The sequence below is a fragment of the Capsicum annuum genome, chromosome 12 (assembly GCF_002878395.1).
Source record: "Capsicum annuum cultivar UCD-10X-F1 chromosome 12, UCD10Xv1.1, whole genome shotgun sequence".
NCBI lineage: Eukaryota > Viridiplantae > Streptophyta > Magnoliopsida > Solanales > Solanaceae > Capsicum > Capsicum annuum.
This window is the reverse complement of record NC_061122.1, coordinates 26533036-26557212: the sequence shown is the minus strand read 5'-3', so window position 1 is coordinate 26557212 and position 24177 is coordinate 26533036. Positions and strand designations below refer to the sequence as shown.

Below are 24177 nucleotides of genomic sequence, written 5' to 3'. Positions count from 1 at the left end.
ACTTTTTAGTAGCTTAGCCCTACAATGAGTGCAGAGTTTTGACTCTCTTCAGTGTACAAGTTTATTACTTTCAACTATCTTAAACTATGGGTTGTTTGGTATGGGATGGTGGTGAGCTTAACCCGTTGAAAGACCCTTTTATGTGATGTGATACTGTCTGTTTTGAGTCAAGTTCATATGATATATACCCATTCACATCATTCGGGTATTGTTATGGCAACTGAAGCTCACGACTTGCTGATTCTTGTGTATTCATCTACAAGCTTGTAAGAGTAAGCAAATCAAGCCCCACACTCCAATTACTCTACCATATCCCCATCACCATCCCATCAAATTTGAACTCGCTATCAGTTGTTGGGTTCAACCAGCTCAAAAGTACTCTTATATACTGTGATATTATCCGTTCTAGATCAAGTCCACTCGATTTTTTCTAAAGGACATCACACTATTAAGAAATCTTACACTTCATATATAGCTATCAATCCTTTCATCTTGCAACTATCTAATATCTCTAACTAAACACGTGACAAAATAATCTTATATTTTACCTCAAAAAATTAGTATCCCTTATCTATCGTACCAAACGATTCTGCTAGCTCAGTCTAGCAACCTACATTAGGAGTTTTGACTCTCTTTTAGGGTAGTCTGATAGAAAGATATTGGAATTTTTACTGTTTGAGGATACTCTTATCTCTGTCCAATGAAATGAATAGGGTGATGATAAGGTTAAAAAACAGAAAAAGGTTCAAACCCCAAAGCAGGTAAAATCCTTTACTTCCCTAGAGACCTTATAATGGTTTACTTGTCCAGTACTTAGATTCTCTCTCTCTCTCTCTCTCTGTGTCTGTGTCAATAACTAGACACATACTATAGTGAGTACAAAGCCAGCTGCAACTTCCTGCTTTTTTTCTCCTAGCTAGCTGCTATACCTGTATCTTGTCCCCATCACTTGGTTTGAGTTGTACTACTGAGTTTCACTTTTCAAACTTACTAAGTAGTGTTGTGCATCAAGAAAATTAAAAGGGGTTGTTTATTTTTACATTTCTTGAAGAGTGAAAGTAACAAGACATAATTTTTGAAGAGAAAAAAAAAAGTAGTGTGTGTGTGTGTGTGTTTGTAGTGTGTATAAAAAGAGGTGGGGAGCTAAGCAATAACCAATATGCAGCAGCAGCACCTGATGCAGATGCAGCACATGATGGCAGCCTATTATCCAAACAACGTCACTACTGATCATATTCAACAGGTCTTTCTTTCCTCTTCTCTTTTAATTCATTTCTTACTTCTTCATACTTTCTCTGTGCCTCTGAGAAATCTGCCATTTATCTGCTGCCTGGCTTTTTTTTTTTTTTTTTTGTGTGTGTATGTATGCAGTGTTGTTGTACTGGTAGTTTTCATGATGGTTGTTATACTTTGGTTGCTTTATCTTGGCTGCTAGTTCAAAAAAGTTGCTTTGTTGGTTGATAAAGATGAAGAGTCTCTTTGCTTTTTGAAGTTGGAACTTTTCTACTCAAGGTTTATTGTGGCCATACACAGTAAAAAATAATTAAAAATAAAGATCTTGAAAGTAGCTTTTAGGTTTTTGGCTCTGGTTAGACTTTTGTTTTTCTTTTTCTTCTTTGAAACTTATGTTGCTTTTTTTTTTTATGCATATTAGCTTTGCTCTCTTTCTACTAATCTCATGTTTTCCTAAAGTGGCTGCCAGTTGAGTTGGCTGGCTGTTTTGTGTGTGTATGAACGTATGTATGTAGTGTTGTTGTACTAGTAGCTTTCCCTAGTTTTCGTGATGGTTGGTATACTTTGGTTGCTTTTTCTTGGCTGCTAGTTAAACAAAACTTGCTTTCTTGGTTGACAAAGAAAAAGAGCATCTTTGTTTTTTGAAGTGGGAACTTCTCTTGTCAAGGTTTATTGTGGCCATATACAAAAAGAAAGATATTGCTTTTTGGTTCTTGGGTCTGTTTAGATTTTTGTTTTGCCTTTTCTTGCTTTTTTTATGCATATTAGCTTTGCTCTCTTTCTAGTACTCTCAAGTCTTCCTAAAGTGGCTGCTAGTTGAGTTGGTTGCTTTATGCAGAGTGAATAGAAACTAGCTAATAATGTATTGACAGTTTTTGTCTTCCTTTTTCTGCTTTTCACTGTTTGTTTTTCATCTTTTTTGGCTGCCCAAAAGATTAACTTTCCCCAATTTTCTCTCTGTTTTGATAAAAGAGGTTGATGAAAACTTGGGTCCTTTCTCTTGCATGAGTGCTGCAAACAAGTGACATCTTTCTTGGTCAAGTTTGATAAGTCAGTTTCTCAAAGATTTGCTGTTCACTAGGAACATAAATTTTTTGCAGTCGTTGACCTCTCCCCCTCAAAATTGCAATTGGTGACCTGCATTCTACAACAATAACAACATACTCGGTGTAATTCTACTGGATAGGGTCCGGAAAGGGTAGGGTGTTAGCATACCTTACCCCTATCATATGGGGTCATGGAGGTAGGGAGACTGTTTTCAAAAGCCCGTGGCATATTGCATTACATAGTAATTTTGAATATAATTGCTTGAGACTTACGCATAATTATTTTTTACTGTAAAGGTGTGCACTCTGCAGAAGGGTTTGTTGAGTAAATATTTTTCTCTTAACAAACAAGTCATTGTCTTTTTTCACATTACTCGGAATAGTTCATTAAAGATTGAATGCTACTTTTGAACTTTTTGAATTTTAAAACTGTCAACTTTAGTCTAAAAAGGCTTCATTGTCTCTTTGAAAATATTTTAACATCTTTATGATCACAACTATTATATTGAACACTGACCATAGTTTCCTGTTGTTAAATATAATAGTAATACATAAAGATCTTAATGATACGGGTGGTATTTAGTGAGGCCTAAATCGCATATAGCCGTGATTTTGTTAGTCACTTAAACAACCTCTTGCAGAAATGCCCGCAAAGCTCTGTACAAATAAACCCTTGTGTGGTCCAGCTTTCTCCCGGACCCTGTGCATAGCGGAAGCTTATTACACCGGGCTTCCCTTTTGTACTTAATAGCTGGCCTTTTGTTCTTTTCTGTTTCAGTTCCTGGATGAGAACAAATCTTTAATTCTGAAGATTGTTGAGAGCCAGAACTCTGGGAAACTAAGTGAATGTGCAGAGTAAGTTCAGTTCATCTTTCTTTAATTTTATATTTCTAGTTACATTCAGAATGCACTTGAATCTAGGGATCAATATTCTTGCTTTAACATGCTTTTATTCGTGATTTTGAATTCTACTTTTTATGTTTTCATCTATTCAACATTAATTATGGTGTCATTCTTGAAACTTGGACCATAGAATATAGAGTGGTGGCCTGGCAAGGATTTTATATTGCATTTATCTTTTAAGTTTACTTGTGCTGATTTTATTATGTTGATATTCTTGAAACTTGAACATGTTATATAAAGTGGTGGCTTGGATAATATTTTACTCCCTCCGGTCCATTTTAATTGCCATGGATGGTTACTAAAAATAATTGACCAAAAATACTTGTCATTTGAGATAGAATCAATGATTTTAACCACTTTTATCCTTACTCTAGTAAATATGATGAAACAAAAGGAGTATTGAAGATTAAATAAGGGTAACTCAGTCAAATTATCCTTAATAGTGTTGCAGTTAATGTTTCTATAAGGGGCGTACAAAAGACAAATATGGCAAGTAAAATAGTTCAAAGGGGAGTATATTATACTCAGGTGCTATTTGAAGTTAACACATATGCTAACTATTGTTGCTTTGGCAGGTCTCAAGCTAAACTTCAGAGAAATCTTATGTATCTTGCAGCTATTGCTGATTCGCAGCCCCAGCCACCTAGTATGCATTCTCAGGTAAGATGACATATCTTTGCATTTCCATTATCCACTACCTTTTTAATGGACAATACCTATGTCCAGTGTCGACTAGTTATATTGCTCAAACTCTTCAGTTGGAGGATCCGACACTAGTGCAACGACATTTTTGGAAATTTCAAGTGACATATTCCATTGGTTTAATGAACTTTTTACACTTTCAGTGTTTGCGGACCTTACCCAGGTAGAGAAGTTGTTTCCAATAGACCCTTAGCTTAAAATAAAGTATATCCAAGCCGTTTGAAAAAGGAATACAGAAATAAGAGCAGTAGCAACAACGAAGTAATACGAAATTATGAAGCAGTACACAACATAAAGAGGAATGAACAGTATGACGACAAGATATATACATGTTTCTTGTAATTCTTGAATAACCTTAACATGTTTGAATTTGATGTTTGATGTCCTACAGTTAGCTTCTGGTGGGATGATGCAGGCAGGGGCACATTACCTACAACAGCAACAAGCCCAGCAACAATCATTTATGGCTGCAGCAAGATCCTCCTCAATGCTGTATGGACAACAGCAGCAGCAGCAGCAGCAGCCATTATCAGCATTGCAACAACAACAAGCAGCCTATCAGCTAGGAATGAGCAGCTCCAGTGGAGGAAGCAGTGGACTTCACATGTTGCAAAGCGAAAACACTCATAGTGCAAGCACTTCGCTTGGTGGTTTCCACGACTTCGGTAGAGGATTAGGGAGTGGAAACAAGCAGGAAATGGGAAGTAACATGTCTGATCAAGGACGAGGAGGGAGCTCGAGTGGTCATTGTGGTGATGGAGGTGAGAGTCTTTACTTGAAATCTTCTGAAGATGGGAATTAAGCTCTTATGTTAAGGTAAAATTAGAGAAAAAAATTCTTATCAGTGAAGGATTTTGTGAACTTAGAAGAGCAGTAAAAAGACTTTGTTATCTAATGGGAACTTGTAATCTGTTGTGGAAAAAACACAAGGCTCTTCTACTTTTGACCTTTTGGGCTAGTGTCTCAAATGTTTGAAGCTTTCACCTTCTAAATATCATGTAAATTTGTTAGGTTATTTTGGTTTGCATTTGCTTTCTTGATGACTTTTTTCTTCTTTTTTCTGTTGGGCTGTTTGATTGTGAAAACTTGAACCAACTTTTGGAGGGTGCGGTGTGCTTGAGTAGTCGTTTTTAGAACCTCTATTTAAAGAATAGCCGATATATGTATAAAGTTTTTAGAGTTTAGTTGCCTCTGAATCTGAAGTTGAAGAGTGGGGTAGACCGGCTGTTTCTGATAGGCCCTTGGCGTTATCATTGGGATTTGGGTGTCACTGATGGAAATTGAAACTCGGCAAAAGTGCTTATTTTTCTTTGTGATAGAGATGAAAAATGGGTAAGTTGGTGCTATTTTTAGCTTATTTAGCAATAATAGATTCGAAGTTTGTCAAAACTGACTAAACTTCCAACAGTTTTCAAAAATTGTATATGGTACTTACAATGTAACAACTTAGTGCCATTTCTATAAGCTTGGTGGAAGCAGATGGCTCATGGATCCAGTATATTATTGATCCATAGAATTTTTGGAGCATCTGGAATCTGCATAACCTGATGAGCTAAACTGGAGGCAGCATAATGTTAGGAGATAACACAATAAATATGCCATATATGTGTCTTTTAAACGGATACGTAATTGTAATTATTTGCGTATGATGTTTGTCATATTGCCTATATTAAAATTAACTAGAAAAGGAGAGGAAACCGGTATATCGTGAGTGAGTGATTTACGGTAACAACATACCCATATATTCCCACAAAGTGAATTAACAATTAATTGATGTGATTCAAAGAAATACGGTCTTTCACGATAAGGAATATTCAGAACGTTGTACTTCGCAAAGAAAATTATTTGACTTGGATATATAGTAGGTGTTTAGCCACGAAAATCAAAATTTTTTGAAGTTGAAATTGGAGGAGTTAAAATTGAAGTTTGGAGTTGTGTTTGACTATGAATATATAAATTGAAGTTGTTTTTGACTTTTTGTGGGACAAGTAAAAGAGAAAAAAGTTCAACTTATTTTCACTTTTTTCAAATACAATTTCAAATTGTATTTGGAATTATTATGACTAAACACTATAATTCTCACTCCAGTGAAATAATTTTTCGAAAAAAATTTAAAAAATTTCATGACCACTATGAGGGCCTCCCAGGCTAACCAATATCTTTAAATTTGCTAGTATTTCTAGGTGCAATAAGCTTCCACTAGTCACTAGGTTCATATATCTAACCGTCAATGAGATGGAGATCATAATATTAACGTAGCTATCGGGCGATTTTTGTTGTTACAAAAATTGTAGTTATATGATGACAAAAAAATCTGTTTTAGCTTGAGGTGTGTTGCATGTCTTTTGTTTTTGTTTCCTAAGGTATGCCTACAGTCGGCAGTTATGAGACTAATTCTTCGCCGGCAGCCGTGAGACTACTACTGTCAGCGCACTAAGCGGTAGGGAACTGACCACAGAGTTTTTTCTGTTCACCAGAGGTGAGGATCGAACCCTCAACCTCTTGTTTAAGGGGTGAGGTGTTGAACCACCACGCGAACCCTTGTAGTTTGAGGCGTGTTGCATGTCTCAATCACACGGTCTTTAAGTATAATTTATTTGATGTTATACTGACGTATTCCTCGAAATTTAACAAGCTTTTTCAGTATCAATTAGAGCAGAAATAACAATGTATTACTTAATAGCAGAAAATCCATCCGAATTGAAAAAGAAAGAAAAAATGTTTTCTACATTAAGTGACATCCAGATTATTTATTATAATGCAAAGACAAAAGTTCTTCCTAATCAATGAGAGAACTACCCGTTTGAGATAGCATTTCATTTCTCTATCATTTTTTACTAGTTTTCAACAGACATTAAATAATCTTTTATCTATTGGTCATAACAGAAAATATAATAAGATAAAATATAATAAGATCCCAAATACTTTCTTGAATTTTTTTTTAATTACTCTTTGGCGTCTTTAAAACTTTCAAATTGAAGAACATAAAGAATGTGAACTACACGATCTAGCTGATAAATACTGTCTGTTGGGTTCAAGGTGTATGTGAACGGAAAATTGAGGAAAAATGGTGGAGAAAAGGGAGACACCAATTTGGAAAGTGTACTCCCAAAATGGAAAGTTCACTCATTTCTTCCCAAAATGGAAAGTTCACTCATTTCTTCCACATTGGTGGGAGAAGAGAACTTGTGAGTGTTTATAATGAGAAACACAAACTCCACATAGTAAGTGAGGCAAGAAATAAGAGATGCCTCGCGACGTCGTCGTCGCTCGGCTCGGCTTTGGATTTGGATCGATGAGATCTAATTTCTAGACAAAATTTATTTGAAACTTGTTTATAAGTGATAATTTAATCCAAAATTTCAAAATCTGAATTTCTCCAAATGTGGACGCATTTCAGGCGCAATTCCAACGCATACGCAATGCACATCACGAAGGAATGCGACCTTTCGAGAAAAGGCACACTGTTTCGAAATGCGACCGATCTGAAATCTGCAAAATGTCATCTGCGGCCGCACTTTAGACGTAGTCCTGGCACAGTTCCAGCGCATGTACGTGACTGTTATAGAAAGGTGCCTTTCTGCTGAACCAATGCATCCTTTCTGAAAGGATACGCTTAAAGCTATAAATACCTGCTATTTTCCTCAGGTATGAATATGAATTTTGACAGCAAAAACACTTCTATACTTAGCAAAAACCCTGTGTGATCATTAAGCTGTTGAGTGAGTTCGTAGAATCCGACAATTTAAGGTACCGCTATTGTTCGAATTGTAGGCCATTTTATCCTGAGGGAAAGATTTCATAACCTCGGGTACAGTGAGAGGAATTATTCCTTAAGGACACTCCGTGAAGTCAGGGGATTTGGTCTTAAATTCTGTTTCATTTATTTTCTGAAATCTAACACACTTCTTGGATAGATTATTAGTAATCTTGTGTTGAAGATTTTAAAAACTTTAAATTAAGGTATTCTTATTTATACATGAACTATTGTTGAAGGTATTGTTGTATATATATAAAAATTCGTGTACCCGGAATTCACATGAGATAACACTGTCAAGTGGTAACCATCAAAATCATTTTGGTAAAGTTTGAACATGTGCTTTGACCAATATGTCAAATTTCTATCTAAGAAAATTAAGTATATAAAAATAATAATCTCACAATAAAATTTAATTAATTGTTTATTTGATTATAAATATTAATTAGCTTTAAAATTATTTTGTTACATTATATTTATCTTATATTAAAGGTGTTACAGCTAACTAATCATAATATATCCAATTTTTGTCTAATATAATCCAATCTCACCAGCCAAACGATCCCAAGAGTATAAGGTAATTATGGAATTGGTAATGTTATAAAAAAGGGTAAATAATATGGTGGTTATTTTAATTTGTCCAAATCTTGGTGACATAGCGATCGATAAAGTGAATTAAAAAACAAAAGACACCAAATTTAAAGAATTGCAATAAAATCACGATAAAGAATTATTTGTTTTATATAGGCTATGGAAAAGTATATATAGCCGGTACAACAGTGGAATAGTCATGGTGATAAGTCGTAATAGGTTTTCGATGAAAAACTTTATTATGTATTTCATAAAATTGATACTTTAAAACTTTTTTTTTTGCCTCATAAGCAAAAATGAATTCAAATCTTACGTACACTTTAGAGTATACAAAATTTGAAGACTAAACAAAAAGATCTCACACAACTAGTGTTTTAGATTTCATTGTTTCGTATCAACATAACGTCCTGAAGTTGAAATTTCGATACTTTATGTTAATTTATATGTACATAATTTGGGATGCAATTTCCAAAAAAAATAAGAAAGTGGAAAAGAGACAAGAAAATTGAACACGTATTTGAACGAACGAAGAAATCAAGGGAACTTGTGCATGCATGAGCACGCAAAGAAAATGTTTCCAAAATTCAAACATATTTTAGTAATTACTTTCTTCGTCCATTAGTAGTTGTTCATTATTGACTAGACACATAAGTTAAGAATTAATAAATAATAGAGTTAATTTTTTCATATTAGTTTTTAAACATAATAAATTTAATGCTTTTGAAAATGCATTGACTAATGAATAAAATTGAATAAGTATTATTGGACATCTATTTTTAGTATATAATGAACCAATAAAGATGGACGAAGGAGTAGCAATGACATCATGGCTGGCCTCATTGCCTTCTTAGTTTTGGAAAGTAAGGTTTTTACTAAGCTTAGCAGGTTCATTTCATTTTGATTAAAATAATAATGGTGAGGTGTACCTTAAGAATAATTTGGTAAGATCATTGATGGATAAGGTTTTGTTGTCACATGCATTAAGACTGAATTTTCCTCTACACTGGTCAATCTACATGTTGTTTATTAAATTGGATATGATGACCCTTCTAATAATTAATAATTTCTCATCAGAAAAAAAGAAGAAAGAAAATGAATATAATATTTTAAAATTGAATAAAGTGATTCTACAAAGACTTCAATTTTTATTTTGTTAGTTTCAAATCTCTTGCAAAATAATATAAAACTAAAACCAAATTTATTCAAAAATCAAGACTATAAACTAGTTCCTTGAAATTATCATTGTGTAATGCCTACTTAGGTTGATGTGTGAATTTCGTATGCAAGTATCTTAATATGTCAGCTAATATTCGAAAAATACCTTCTACAATAAGTTCGAAAAGATTTATGTGAAGTTGGCTTAAAAGTTGTGGCATCACAAAACTAATTAATTGCCTAACCATACGTAGAGGGTGTTTGGTTCGGCTTTTAAAAAGTTGGAAATATCCAACTTTCGGCTTTTTGAGTTATTTTTACACTTTTTGGAAGTGAGTGTACTCTAAAATTACTTTTTTAGCTTTTTCAATCATCACCAAAATTAAACAAGTACATGAAAGTCCAGTTCTTAAAAATAAGTTAATTTAAATACCCACGTAGTTATGAACAAGTTACGAATGAAAGATGTTTATATTCCACAAAAGTTGATCATTAAGAACAACCATTTGATGGATGCATAAATTGAACTTATTTTTCGCCATTTTATGGTATTATAAATTGTTGTTATATATGTGTACTTGATACGTCCAAATTAATAACAACGATTTTGATGATTTGTTGAAATAATTAATTTCTCTTGAAGTATTCATCAATGTAATCATTTCACCCGATAGTCGATTACTTTCGAAGGGCCGGGAATTTTGAAGTAACAAGTAACTAGTGTTGAAACTTTACTGTTTGTAATCAATCAGTGAGAATGGACTAGGATTGTGTTTTCCATTTCATAACTCAGCAAGTCTAGCGTAATAGTGATCTATCCCGATTCTTTGCTTGCAAAACTTATAAATATAATTGACCTAATTATTTTTCAACCTCACTTAGATGAATATCACTTAAAACTCCTTTTGGTTCTTGAGTGTTAAAGTACGTAATTGCTCTTGTCATTAGTCTCGGTTTGATTGTCCCTATTAAAGCTCAAGTCATTATAGATGAGGGTAGGAATCCTCAGATCTTCATTGTTAATCCCAGAGGCAGAGCCAGGATTTTTATTGAGGGGTTTAGAAGTAATCATATGGACTAGTCGAAGGGGTTCAACATCTACTATATATACATAAAAATATTTTTAACCGTGTAAAAATAATATAATTTTTCGTCGAAGGGGGTTCGGATGAACTCCCTGATTACAAGGTAGATCCGCCACTGGTTAATCCTTTTTCCTAATCTCTAATACTTCTTTTATCAAGCAATGAAGAATTAAGGTGTGTTCTAACATTTGTAACCGAAAAAAGTAATCAAATTGAAGAGAATAGCAAGACATGCATGAACAAAGTTCCAGAGTCATTAAGTACTTTAATGACCTAAGTTGTTATTCCATTATGATTCTCACAATCTTAATTATGGGATTCAGCTACTCATGCCAAGAAAAATATCAAGAGATGTCGTAAAAATCATGATAAGCAACTTACAAGAAGAATTTGTAAGCCCATAATTGTATTATCAAAAGAACGAAATTCAAAAATCAAGATCAAAGTGAATAAATCGAGTATTTATCTCAAGAATACAAGAACAAATGTTTCCCAGAATAAGAATGCATAACATCTAGGTAACGACGGGAGTAATATCAGTTTAATCTAATCTAATTTAAATTACATTATAGTATTTTTCTGACTTATAGTATTTTTTCATATATTTTTAAATATTTAAATTTTAATTTGAAAATATCAATTTAATTTAATCTAATTTAACTTTAAAAATTAGTTAAATATGACAATTATTTTAAAACGACGAGAATAAATTCAATACATTGAGAAACTACTATAGTTAATAATAAAAATTAAAAATTATTAAATTACTTCTTGATTTTCTAAACTAGACAAGTAAAAGTGAATTAAGAGAATAATAAAAAATGTGTGTGAAAATATACTCCCTCCGATCACTTTTATGTTTTATTTAACTTTAAAAATTTATTCAATTAATTTTTTAAAAAATAAAATTCGACAACTAAAAATAAATTAAAATAATATATATAAATATTATTTTAGCTAGATTTTGAAATTTTGAGGTCACAAGGTCGAGGGAATGGTATGATTTTTCTCCGAATAAAACAATTGTTTTGACTAAACCAATAGGACTATAAAAAAATTGGAACATGCAAAATTTCTCTTTGCCTTCAGCCAAAAATTAAATGTCCACCTGGAATATTTCCTATTCTCTCTGGGCAACACTGGCGCTGCATTTATTATGAGTTGACTATTTAAGTCTTATTTCATTTTATATTATTTGTCCATTTTTTCTTATGCACGTTACTTAAGAATTAATTATAATTTTTTTTTTTTATTAATTTATCTCTTTAACTCTTTTAAATACACACTCTGTTTGTTTGTCTTATTTAATAATATCAAGGCTGACAATTGGAAATTTGTTTTCCAACTTTAGTAACAGAAGTAGATGCAACACCACCGGGTGTAGGAGCAGAAGATGAAGCCACAAAAATCTTATTTGCCCCCATAGCAATCTTATTAACCGGATAATTCCTAAGTCGATGACCTGTCTGGCCACACTTGAAGCATTTGTCCCTTCCTTCATCGCAATAACTCCAATGAGGACGACCACAAAATTGACAAGGAGGGCATGAAGAAACTGATTGACCTCCGCTTGCCTGAGATTAGGCACCCTGTGCCCAGAAATTGTCACCACCTTGATGATGCCTATCGCCCGACTGGTAAGGAGCGCTAGCAGAAAAATCGGAACCAAAACTCCCCTACTTCTTTTTCTGCCATTTGCCACCATCCCGACCAGTGAGGCGGAGTCAGGATTTCAAGTAAGGGGTTCAATATTCAAAGAAAACTAAGTCGAAAGGAGCTCAACACCTACTATAATCACATAAAAAATAATTATAATCATGTATAAATAGTATATTTTTCGTCAAAGGGGGTTCGTTCGAACCCCCTAAAGAGGGCTGGCTTCGCCTATGTCGACCACCCTAAGACTGAGCACCTCCCTGGTTAGAAAACCTGTCCCTCTTACCTTGTCTATCCCCAAACGCCACCTGCTTCCTCTTTTCATCCTCCACTTGCTGCATATGAACAGTCAACTTAGAGATGTCCGTATGCCTTGTAGCCTCTCCCTTATGAGTGTGGTGCGCTACACACCTTTAAAATAGATTATATTCGACACGGCTTTGTGGACTCCCAATTGACCATGAACCTAGGCTTTGATACCAAGTTGACGTGACCCGACTGGGGCCTTGTCATAATAGGCATCCCAAGTCCAACCGGAACCAGAGATCGCGTCCGTTACCCAACCCAACCTCCAGCTGCCTGCCCTGAGTTGACTGAATTTCGAGTATGGTGCAAGATATTGCAACAACTCACATGAAGACTCTGGGATAAGATCACAACCGTAATCGATCCAATCGAGTCCAACCATCCCATGCCAACAATCCAACCATACCAAATCGATACCGAAACAAGGGCCATAAACCAAGCCATAACCATAGATGTTCCAAAACATAATATAATTAATCTTAAAATAAAATACGATGGAACAACCAACAATATCATCTAATGATGTCAGCCCTCCAGCTTATTCCAATCCCAAGGTTGACATCAATATCGATCTCGCCCATTCCAACGTATAGCAGTACCACAAAGCCTCTTACCAAAAGAGTAATAAAATTCAGTTGGGACATGCCCCTAACTATGGCCGAAACCAATATCCAAAATAAAATCAAAGTGTCTAGAAATATCCATAACATGAAAGGAGCCTTCCAAAAGGATAAAAGCTTACCACTTCAGTCCAAATGTTGTTCCCGAGTCAATCACTATGTAGGAGGAGTAGAACGACTGATTCCTGTATAGCGTGGATATACAACCACCAATAGACGGGTTAGCGGGTGAATGCTAGCATGATCTCAGGATAAAGATAAAATAATATCATTTATAAAACCAAGTAATATTTTTAATACTCTTTTCAATAGTTCATATTTACTGGTCTATGTTACTAAAAACAAATGTAAATTAATATTTATTTAATTTAAAAAATTAATTGATAATTTGTTTATTTTTATCCATTTTACTCTTGCTATTGAATTCTATTCATTATTCAATGCATTTTCAAAGCATTAAATTTATTATATTCAAAGAATAACATAGTAAAATTATTTCTATTATCAAGAGCGGCTCAATGACATTTGTGGTCTAATGCCAAACTTTATAAGAGGCCTTAGGTTTTTCTAGAATAAAAAACTATAATAATAAGTTAAAACAATAAACTTACTTTTGGAAGTATAATATTGAATTTGCTTACTGCAATGTTGAAAAAAAAATTGATGGAACGTGTAATTTAATTTTTCAATGTTATCGTGATATTTTTTGAGAATAGTACAAATTTTATTACGAGAAAGATAAAAAGAAGAGAATATCATTAATATGAAATTAAATTACCTGAATATAATCATTAATCACATAATTAATAAGTACTTCTCTTTCCTATATAGATTTTGCTCTTTATATTTCTTAAGAAAGCAAATATACTTTGAAATAAAAAAATTTAAAAGTAACTTAAAAAAAATGGGGCCTCAAAATGTGAGAGGCCTAAAGCCTATGCTTTAGTGGCTTTGACCTCTAGCCGACCTTGTCTATTATTTATTGTTTCTTAATATATGTATCAAGTTAATAGCGGAAAAATATTATTGGACAGAATGAATAATATGAACAAGTAATATGAGACAGAGGAAGTATCTGTAAGATTATGTTCGGATAAGAATTTTAGTGTTGTACTTCACTTAGGATACTCATGGTAGTTATCAATTAGATAACCTTAATAGATTCAATCACTGAACATGTACAATGTGTGTGTGTGTATATATATATATATTTGACTTCAATAATTGTAAAATCAAGTTTGATTTTCTATTCAAACTCAATTAGTTTCATGGTATTAGAGCATACATAAGATTTACGTCTAATCACCATGACCCCTCCTTCAATCACTAGTCTATCCAATTTAAATGAGTCATTAAATAATAATTTTTTCTCTTCTTCTAACTTAATCAAGTTGGATCGTCACATTTTTGTGTTGTGGAAATCTTAAATCCTTTCTGCTTTACGTGGTCATGGCTTGAAAGGCTACGTAAATGGATCATTGTTGTGCCCTTTTAAATTTACTGCAGGCTCATCGAACGACACGAATTCGAATAAGGCAAAAGCTATTATGAATCCTGCATATATATTTGGCTTAAATAAAACAGGATCAGTTACTTCTTAGTTGGACTTTTTCATCCTTAACTGAAGGAGTATTGACTCAAGTTTTTGGGTGTACTACTGCTAGGGATGTCTGACAATCATTAGACCTTTCGCAATCTCGTGCAAGAATTATGCAATTACACCTACAATTACAAATAATCAAGAAAGGAGTCATGTCTATGGTTGATTATCTTAAAAAATGAGGACTTTTGTTGATAATTTAGTTGTTGTTGTTGTACAACTTATTCGAGAAGATAATTCAATTCTTCATATTATTTGAGGTCTTGGTACTAACTATGATGCATTAGTGATGTCTATGACTGCTTGATCAGAACCTATTACACTTACAGACCTTCATAGTCTCTTGCTTATCCATGAGTACAGGCTTGAACAAATGCAAGTTGTTGAGAAAAACTTGGCTCAAGTTAAACTTGTTGGCCGAAATCCTACCAATAACAATTTTCACAATGGTCCCAAGAATGATAGAGGTAACGAAGTCTTTAAACAATTTTCACAACGATAATGACAGGGGACGTGCTCGCAGAGGTCGTTATAACACAACCCAACATTAGAATTTTAATCAGAAATCTGGTGGTTCGATGCAATAATAAGTTTGTAACAGGTTTCACCATTCAACCATTAATTGTTACCATCACTTTGATCATGCTTACCAGGTAAATTCAAAGAATCAAAAGGCAACACTGTTGGTTCAACCGTCCTCTGTTACTAATCCAGCTTGGTATCTTGATTCTGGAGCAATAAACTATGTAACTAATGACATGCAGAATATAAATGTTTGAGAAGAATATGATGATGTTGATCAGATCATTGTTGAAAATGGTAAATTAAAGGTTATCTATCAAGCATAGTGGTGATTCAATTTTACCTCGTTTTTCTCATTCATTATGTTTAAGAAACGTGTTACACATTCTGGCTATAACTAAGAATCTACATAGTGTTGTTCAATTTACATCTGACAATAATGTCTACTTTGAATTTCACCCACGCATTTTTCTTGTGAAGAAACGAAAAACGAAAAGACTACTTCTGTGGGAAATCCTTGAGCATGAATTGTATAAACTCCAAGTACCTTCGACAACGTATCTTAGATCAGCAAATGTGCAACCTCAGATTCTACTCTCCTCAAAGTCAAATATCAAGCTTTGACATAATCGTTTAGGTCATGTGTCAATTAAAACTGTTACTCCTATCCTTAAGAAGCTTAGTCTATCACTTTCAAGTAGTATTTTATTTCTGATTTATTCATCATGTCAGCTTGGCAAATGTCATAAATTGTCATTTTCACAGTTTGAGTAGGTATGTATGTTTCTCTGAATTTAATCATTCTAATGTATAAGACGGACTCCTTATCTTGCGAATAATAAATTTTGTTATTGTATTATTTTTATTGATGATTACAGTAAGTACACTTGGTTATTTTTCATGATTTTTAAAAGTGAAGTCTATTTCATATTTTTGAAGATTAAATAACAAGTAGAAAATTATGTTGAGAGAAAAATAAATGTATGTAGTCTAATTGGGTAGAAAATACAGAAAGCCTTCTACTTTTCTTGAACAACATGGCATTTTTCATCAAGTTTCATCTCCCTACACACCAGAATAAAATGGCACTGCTGAATGCAAACATCATCACATAGTTGAAACAAGTTTAACTCTGTTAGCTCATTTCTTGTTGCCTTTTGAACTATGAGATGATGCATTCTTATATGTTATTTATCTTATCAATAGACTACCTACTTCGATCTTAGATAACATTTCTCCTTTTGAAAAGTTATTTGAAAAATTTTCAAATTACAAATTCTTAAGGCTGTTTTGTTGTGCTTGCTTCCCATATTAGAAACCATATAACTTTAACAAATAAAAATTTAGATCTTTCCAATGTGCTTTCTTGGGATATAGTGCTCATCACAAGGGGTGCAAATGTCTGTACATTCTTACTAATAGATTGTAAATATAAAGACGTATGATTTTTAATGAATCATGTTTTCCTTTCAATGTTGTTGTCCAACCATCCCCATCTTTGTCGTTTTCGACCTTGCTGCCTACTTTTTCACTTCCTTCTTCGTTATTAGTGTTTTGCAAAAAAATTTTGACTTTTTGAAGAGTCGCCACTTAATTTGGAAAAGAAATTAAGAAACCTTTGTAATGTAGTTAGACGATTCAAAACAGTAAAATCATTTAAGTTAGAGATTCTAGCTAAGAGGTTCCTATTAACGTTTTAGGAAGGTGTTAGGCACCTAAAACGTTCGCTAATTTGCGATTATCCGGACTGTTTGAAAACATCTTTTGATTAACTTCTAAAAAGATTAATTTGTTGAAATAGTGATTTGTTTTTTTTTTAAAAAAGACTTGTATAAAAATAGATTTAGGCGACTTAGTAGGGATTTTAACTAATTCTAAACAAAACTAACAAACAAATAAACACAAAAAAAAGGGAAGGGAGGAGAAAGTAAATGATTTAGGCCATTGAGCCCAAATCAACGAGACCTGTCCTAGTCTAGTTGGGTTTCTGACCCATTTCACCTGTCCTAAACTATTTTTCGAGCCTTTGGCTCGAGTCTTGCTCCACCTATATCAAATACAACTTTGGCTTCGAGGCCAAAATGAATGAATAAATAAATGACTAAATGAATAAATAAAAAGAAGATAATAATAAAAATTGAAACTTTTCAAGTCTCTTAATGACCTCATCAATGGGTTTTGACCCATTTTCCTTCTTTGTCTATCTTCTAGCATCCGCACGCCATGTAGTGGAGCTCAGGTTTATACTTCGAACTTGACTCGAAGGGGTAGACCTCATTGGCCCATTACGAAATGCAAAGGAGAGGAATCCATTTGGACTCGAGATATTTTTCTTGCATGCAAAGAAAATATAAAGAAATTAATATACGTTCAAGGCATAAAAGTGACATATTTCAAAGCAAAAGAAAATATCAAGAACCAATTTTGAATGACAATGATAAGCACACTTGCACAAGAATGAGAGTCAACAAATAAAATGCAAAGCAAAGACACCCACTTACATGCCTCATGATTTATGTTCATACAAGAATGAATAAAGGTAAAAGGAAGAAGGTCATATTCAATGAATTAATGCAAGAAACAAACAACGTAAGCTTGCGAAAGTAAAGGGATGAGGCAACAAGAAAAATACTCATGACTTCCAAAATTGAACAAACATAGATACTAATCCATATAACAAAACAAAATAAAGGTTAACTTTTCAAGCAAGAGAATCTTTAAATTTCAATTAAAGCGACATTAACGAAAATTCATACATCTAAATTACAACCAAAATTTTATGAGAAAAAACGTGTAATGACCTATGGTTTATATTTCTAAGACATAGTTGATTCTCCTTTGATATTATGAATCAATGAGAGACACGAATCAAGTCTTTACACTCACAAAGAGCACATATAACAATCCAAAGGGCGCAAGAAAATTAGAATAAAATTTAGCATTTCTAAAACTGAAATATTGTTTCACAATCATACTATGCATGACTCGAAAATATCTAAATAATTCTATTTAGCCACAAAAATTTGAACTTTCTTATCATTTTGACAAATTTGAAAACATGCGAAAAATAGGAATAAACATCGTGGATAAAAAATAAAGCTAGCACTTCATCTCTTATATGAAGATTTTGGAGATCCCTTAAAATAATTAACAAGTAAATGAAAAATTCTTGATTTAATCAATTGCTATTTTTATTAAGGCAAAACAAAAAATAGTAACTATTTTTTCAACATAAAAGAAACAATTTTACAGCTAAAACAAACATATCCGCCAACAATAAATTTAAACAAGACATGAGTTTGTCTTTTGAGCAAAGATCAAAACTTTATACATGACAATCAAAGAATAAAGTCAAAAGGCAAAACAATCAATATTAAACATTCTTTTCAACATAAAGAAAATAACTTTACATGCTAAAAATAAACACATTCAACAATAATGAGTTTAAACAAGACAGGATTATGTTTTTCAAGCAAAGATCTAAACTTTATCCAAAATAATCAAAGTATAAGGTGAAAAGGCGAAACATTCAACATTAACTATTCTTTTCAACATAATGAAAGTAACTTTACATGCTAAAAATAAACATATTCAACAATAATGAGTTTAAACAAGACATGATTATGTTTTTCAAGCAAAGATCTAAACTTTATCCAAAATAATCAAAGAATAAGGTGAAAAGACGAAACATTCAACATTAACTATTCTTTTAAACATAAAGAAAGTAACTTTACATGCTAAAAACAAATATATCCAACAACAATGAGTTTAAACAATGCATAAATACATCTTTTAAGCAAAGATTGAAACTTTATCCAAAATAATCAAAGAATAAAGTAAAAAAAAGGACACATACAACTATTGTTAGCTCATTTTTATATCATGAACATGAAAATAATTAGAATATCAATACCACAACGTCCTAGGGCCTTTAAGGCCATCTAAAGCATACAATCTCAGCAAACAAAATTATATCTACAAACTATGAAGAAGAAAAAATGAAGAAAAAAACGATAATAAAAACTAAAAAAAGAAGAAGATGTGTTTACGTTTTTGGGGGCAGCAAAACGAGACTACGAGCTTCATCGAAATCAACCACCACAAAAAAAACATCGCCGGCAACTTAAAATTTTTTATTAGCCGACCAACTCTATGAAACAAAAACTTTTACTAAATAAAAATAAATATTTTGCTCAAAAAAGATTTTTTCACCTTTCTAACCTCTTTTTTTTTCTTCCTTTTTCCCCCTTTTCTACCAAAGTAGTGGCAGTATTTATAGGAGAGAAAGATATTTTTTTTCTCTCTTCCACCAATGTGAGAGAAAAGTATTTATAGGAAAGGATGAGGATTTATTTCTTGTCCTCCACCAATGTGGGACAAAAAGCAAATAAGGGTGTTTTTGGAATTTTAAAATTGAAGATAAGGTGAGATGGAAGATAGTGGGGGGAAATTGTACAATGTAGTACAACTTTTGAATTTTAAAATTGGGAAAAAGCAAAGTTGGGGGGAAATAGTACAATTTAGTACAATTTGAAATTATTTTTTTGTGGAATTAGGTAGAAGCTATGAGAGTTTTTGGGAATTTTGGGGTTATTTAAAATATAACCCCAATTGAGATTTAAAATTTAGTCATATTTATTTAATTTTGACCAAATTACAAATCAATTGATAGATTGTATTACAATTATGGCCAATTTGATTTCAATTATGGCCAAATCTAATAGATTGGCTAAATTAAATTGAAATTCGATGCAAATTAATACTTCTTTTTATCCCGGGCTTCTTGATTTTATAAAATTAAACACATATTTATCCGAATAAATTATTTTTTGAGAGTACATTATATTTAAATCAAAACTTTAATCATTAGAATCTATAAGCCTTGATTAAAATCTGATATTTTAAAAAATAAATATTTAAGTAATAAAATTATAAAATCTTGTATAATTGAATACGATAAATTATAATCACTACTTAAAATGATAAAATTACGTACAAATATATTTAATAAATTTTTATTCGGATGAAATAAATATTTTAATTTTATTAAAAATCAAAGAAACTCAGGATTAAATTTAGTCGTGGAGGGCAAAAATTAGGTGTTAACAACTGCCCCCTCCCTTTGGGTAGGGTGGATGCAAGTAACCCTGGACAAAGGGAGGTTGACGTTCCTAATTTTTGTCCGACCACAAATTCGTACCTGAGTGAGGTTGGCTTTCGCATGAGTTTATAGAGTTACGACCGGACCTCGGTATCAGGTTTCCTACATATCTCAGGTTACATGAGAATTCAGGCCATTTGTAGTTCATAATGATTGATTTATGGCACGGTTTTAAAAAAGACTCACCCACTATTACGGTTTTAGAGTTTTTGGTTAAACCGAGAAGCTGGGGAATAAAGAGATTTGGGGGAGGTTGGAATACAGTCGATTTTTTCACGTAGAGCCCAGCCTACATATCCCGGAGATTCAGGGAATCAGACTGCTTGTAGTTCGACTCAATCGGTAGAAAAGATAGTCTTTTATTTCAGACGATCTTTAGCTTGGTCTGAGTGACAAGTTGATTGAGTTTCGGAAAAAAGGATTGTAACTCCTTAACCATGAACGTGAAGCTCTTCACATCCATAGGTAAGAATTTACCTGGACATAATTTCCAAAACTCTAGATGTGTCATCACTCGAATTTTAAAGAAAGAGAAATTTACCCTCGGTATGAGTTTAGGAATATCTCGAAAGTGAAGCTAAAACCAGAATATCCCAAAATTCCTACATGCCTTCTAATAGGAGTGTGGTTTGATGGTGGTGGCGATCATTCTTTAGCTCGCGTCCAAAGAGTTTGACGTCCCTCTTTAGACTATGTCCCATTTTTCTGCTAAGAAAGAATTTCACGTTGTGCTGCGTCCTTTTTGGAGTTGTCCGCACCATATCTCCACGTGAGTTGTGGTCTGAAAAGTGGAGTCATATCTTCATGTACCTGTTTGGAATAAAATAACTGGCAACAACAAACACAACAACCCTCTTGGTTGTTGTATAATTATGACATTTGTCGGTTGAATATGTCTTCAAAGTGGGGTGGCCCTTTTGGACATCGGAGATACTTTATGCAGAACGGTCCCTACAACTGTGTAATCTTGTACTGGTGTGACAACCCTTTTGGTTACCTATATCACTTGTTGTATGTGGAAAGTTAACCTCTCCGATTATAGCCGATGATCGATTTATAAATTTTTCTTAAATTATCAATCTTTGGATAATCTTGCGTATTATTTGATTTTGGATACGAGGCGACTTACAGATATCCTTTGAATTTCTAGCTTTAAGGTAATCCTGCACATTATCCGACTTTGGATAAGAGATGGCTTACAGATATCCCTCATATCGCTAGCTTTCAGGTATTCCTACACATTATCCGACCTTGGATACAATATGACTTATGGATAATCTCTCAAATTGTTAGTCTTTGGGTAATCCTGCACATAATCGATCTTGGATATGACGCGGCTTATAGAGAACCCTTGGACGAATCAATTTGATAATCTTGCATATTCTCCGGTAAGGATTTAGTTGCGACTTATGGATAACATTTGAACTATCGATTTTTGGGCGATCTTGCACACTATCCGATTAGAATGTTGTTGTGGCTTACGGTTGACCTACCGGATATCAACTCATAGGTGATCTTGCACACTATCCTATTTCAAATAATATGACTTATAGATGACCCTCAAATTGTCAATTTCTAGGAAATCTTATATATCATTCATCCTTAGATAAGGACTTAAAGGCGTCCCTTCAAATCGTATGCTCTCGATGCATTCAGATGCTGATTCATAAAATGATGAGATATCCTCGATGCCAACATTTGTGTCTAGCGTGTCAACAGATATTAAATGATGATGATATCCTTGACATCAACGTTTCTGTCTAGCGCGTCAACAGATATTGAATGATGATGATATCCTTGACGCCAGCGTTTCTGTCTAGCGCGTTAATAGATATTAAATGCTGATGATATCCTCGACACCAACGTTTTTGTCTAGCGCGTCAACAGATATTAAATACTGATGATATCCTCGACACCAGCATTTTTGTCTAGCGCATCAACAGATATTAAATAGCCTTCTTGGGCGATGGTATGAGATGGCCCTCTCGGCAATGATATGTAATGGCCCTTTCGGCAATGATATGCAATGACCCTCTTGGCAATGATATGCAATGGACCTCTCAGCAATGATATGCAATGGCTCTCTTGGCAATGACATGCAATGGCCCTTTTGGCAATGATATGCAATGGCCCTCTTGGCAATGATATGAAATAGCCCTTTTGGCAATTTAAAAATAATTCACCTGAGTTCATTTGTCAGCGTCTTGCTTTCTACATGTACCGTTCTTAAGCATTATATGCTCTGGCATGGCTCCCGAGTTGCTTAGGAATTTTTTGAAAGAAATGCTCATTTTTGTGTATCGATCCCTGCATCCACAGAAAAATGATTAGTTTGAATGAAACTACTCCGTGTTGACCTTCTTTGATTCTCCGTTTGCTCCACGCTATTTTTTGGGTACTCTATCGTGTTGGGACTTCCACCCTTGACTCCCCGTCCTAATTGATGTCTAGGCAATCACGAATTAAAAGATTTATATAGATTTTTGAAAGTAGTCTTAATTTTTAGAAAATAGTTTCGAAAACTTATATAAAAACTTTTAGAAATTCTCTGGCAGTCATGTCATGTAATAGCTCAACGACCAACTTTCTCTTGATTCTGACAATGTTCGACGTTTGACCGAGGATTGCTTAGGGATTCAGTATTGTCGAGGCCCTCTACCAGAAGTTTTATCAAAGACGGAGATTCAATCTTCTCAGACTTTATCACAGGTGGTGATTCTCAAATCTCAACTTCGACCTCTAGTGCTGGGTAATTTGAAATATATTTCAATACTTTGTGGAAATTTTGAGGCCTTGCTAAAAATTTATGCCCTAGTTTAAAGTAGTCTGAGATGATATCATCTCGAGAAGATCCAAAGTCTTTGTTGGTCTTCGTTCTCCTTGTTGGATGTCGATCTTCCCTTGTTAATTTTCGAGATTCCTTCTCAAAAATTCTGTCCCAGTTTTCATTTCCTGAGGTTATATGACCAAGCCTTTGGGACGCCTACGTATCCCGTTCAATCAGGAATTAAGTCAAACGTAGTTCAAGACTAAGCTAAGGATATATAGAAAAATCTAATAGGTTGACCAAAGCCGACATAGGCCGCCTACGTATCTCATTCTTGAGAATTCAGGTCATCACGTAGTTCATACATAAAGGTTAAGGACAAATTTTCCTAAGGGATTGACTGAAGCCGATATAGGCCGCCTACGTATCTCGTTTTGGGAATTTAGGTCAAACGTAGTTCGTACATAAAAGGAAAGGATAAATTATCCTACGGGGTTGACCGAAGCCAACATAGGCTGCCTATGTATCCCGTTCTTGAAATTCAGGTCAAACGTAGTTCGTACATAAACTCATAATGGCCCTAAAAATACTCTTATCCATCTTACTAGGATATAAATAAGTACTTCTATGGACAACATGATGTTTGCATTGCATTTTTCTTGATAGAACAAATGATCAAATGTCCAATGGAGTCATCGCCTTCCTAGTTAACCTCCTCGTTTTTCTCTAGAGTAGGATTCTTTGATTCTTGAACCCTTTAAATCTTCTGTTGACTGTTCTAGGGCTTTCATTATTTTGCTTCCTGACATGACATGACAATGGCAGGTTTAAGTTACTGTTATACGATGGGCGATGAGTCAAGAGTGGAGTGGAGGTTCAATTCAACAAATTTTTCTCCAATTAATCTTCTATGATCTCGGTTGTCTTGGAAAATTCATTCCTTACATTTTCCTTATTCCATCTTCGAGACTATCGCTTACAGGGTTGAAAAATGATTGGTAGATTCCAGTTTTACTACTAGTCATTTTTCTTTTCCTGTAACAAAGCTATAATCAAGAAGCGGATCTCTTATT

The 24177-nt window shown here is 33.6% G+C and overlaps 1 protein-coding gene across 3 annotated transcripts; it reads left to right on the top strand.

Annotated features, from left to right (window-relative positions):
- The first annotated feature begins 605 nt into the window (after window positions 1-605).
- Window positions 606-4899, top strand: LOC107849623 (GRF1-interacting factor 1). Of its 3 annotated transcripts, XM_016694179.2 has the most exons (5): window positions 606-761; window positions 1166-1243; window positions 3058-3134; window positions 3758-3842; window positions 4276-4899. In XM_016694179.2, exons 2-5 carry the CDS (start codon window positions 1178-1180, stop codon window positions 4684-4686), a joined length of 639 nt encoding a protein of 212 aa, XP_016549665.2. In that variant the 5' UTR covers window positions 606-761; window positions 1166-1177; the 3' UTR covers window positions 4687-4899. The 3 variants fall into 3 exon arrangements, with proteins under 3 accessions (XP_016549665.2, XP_016549664.2, XP_047256845.1); XM_016694178.2 differs by lacking the exon at window positions 606-761 and having other exon boundaries at window positions 817-1243; XM_047400889.1 differs by lacking the exons at window positions 606-761; window positions 1166-1243 and adding an exon at window positions 1609-2476.
- Window positions 4900-24177: the final 19278 nt, after the last annotated feature.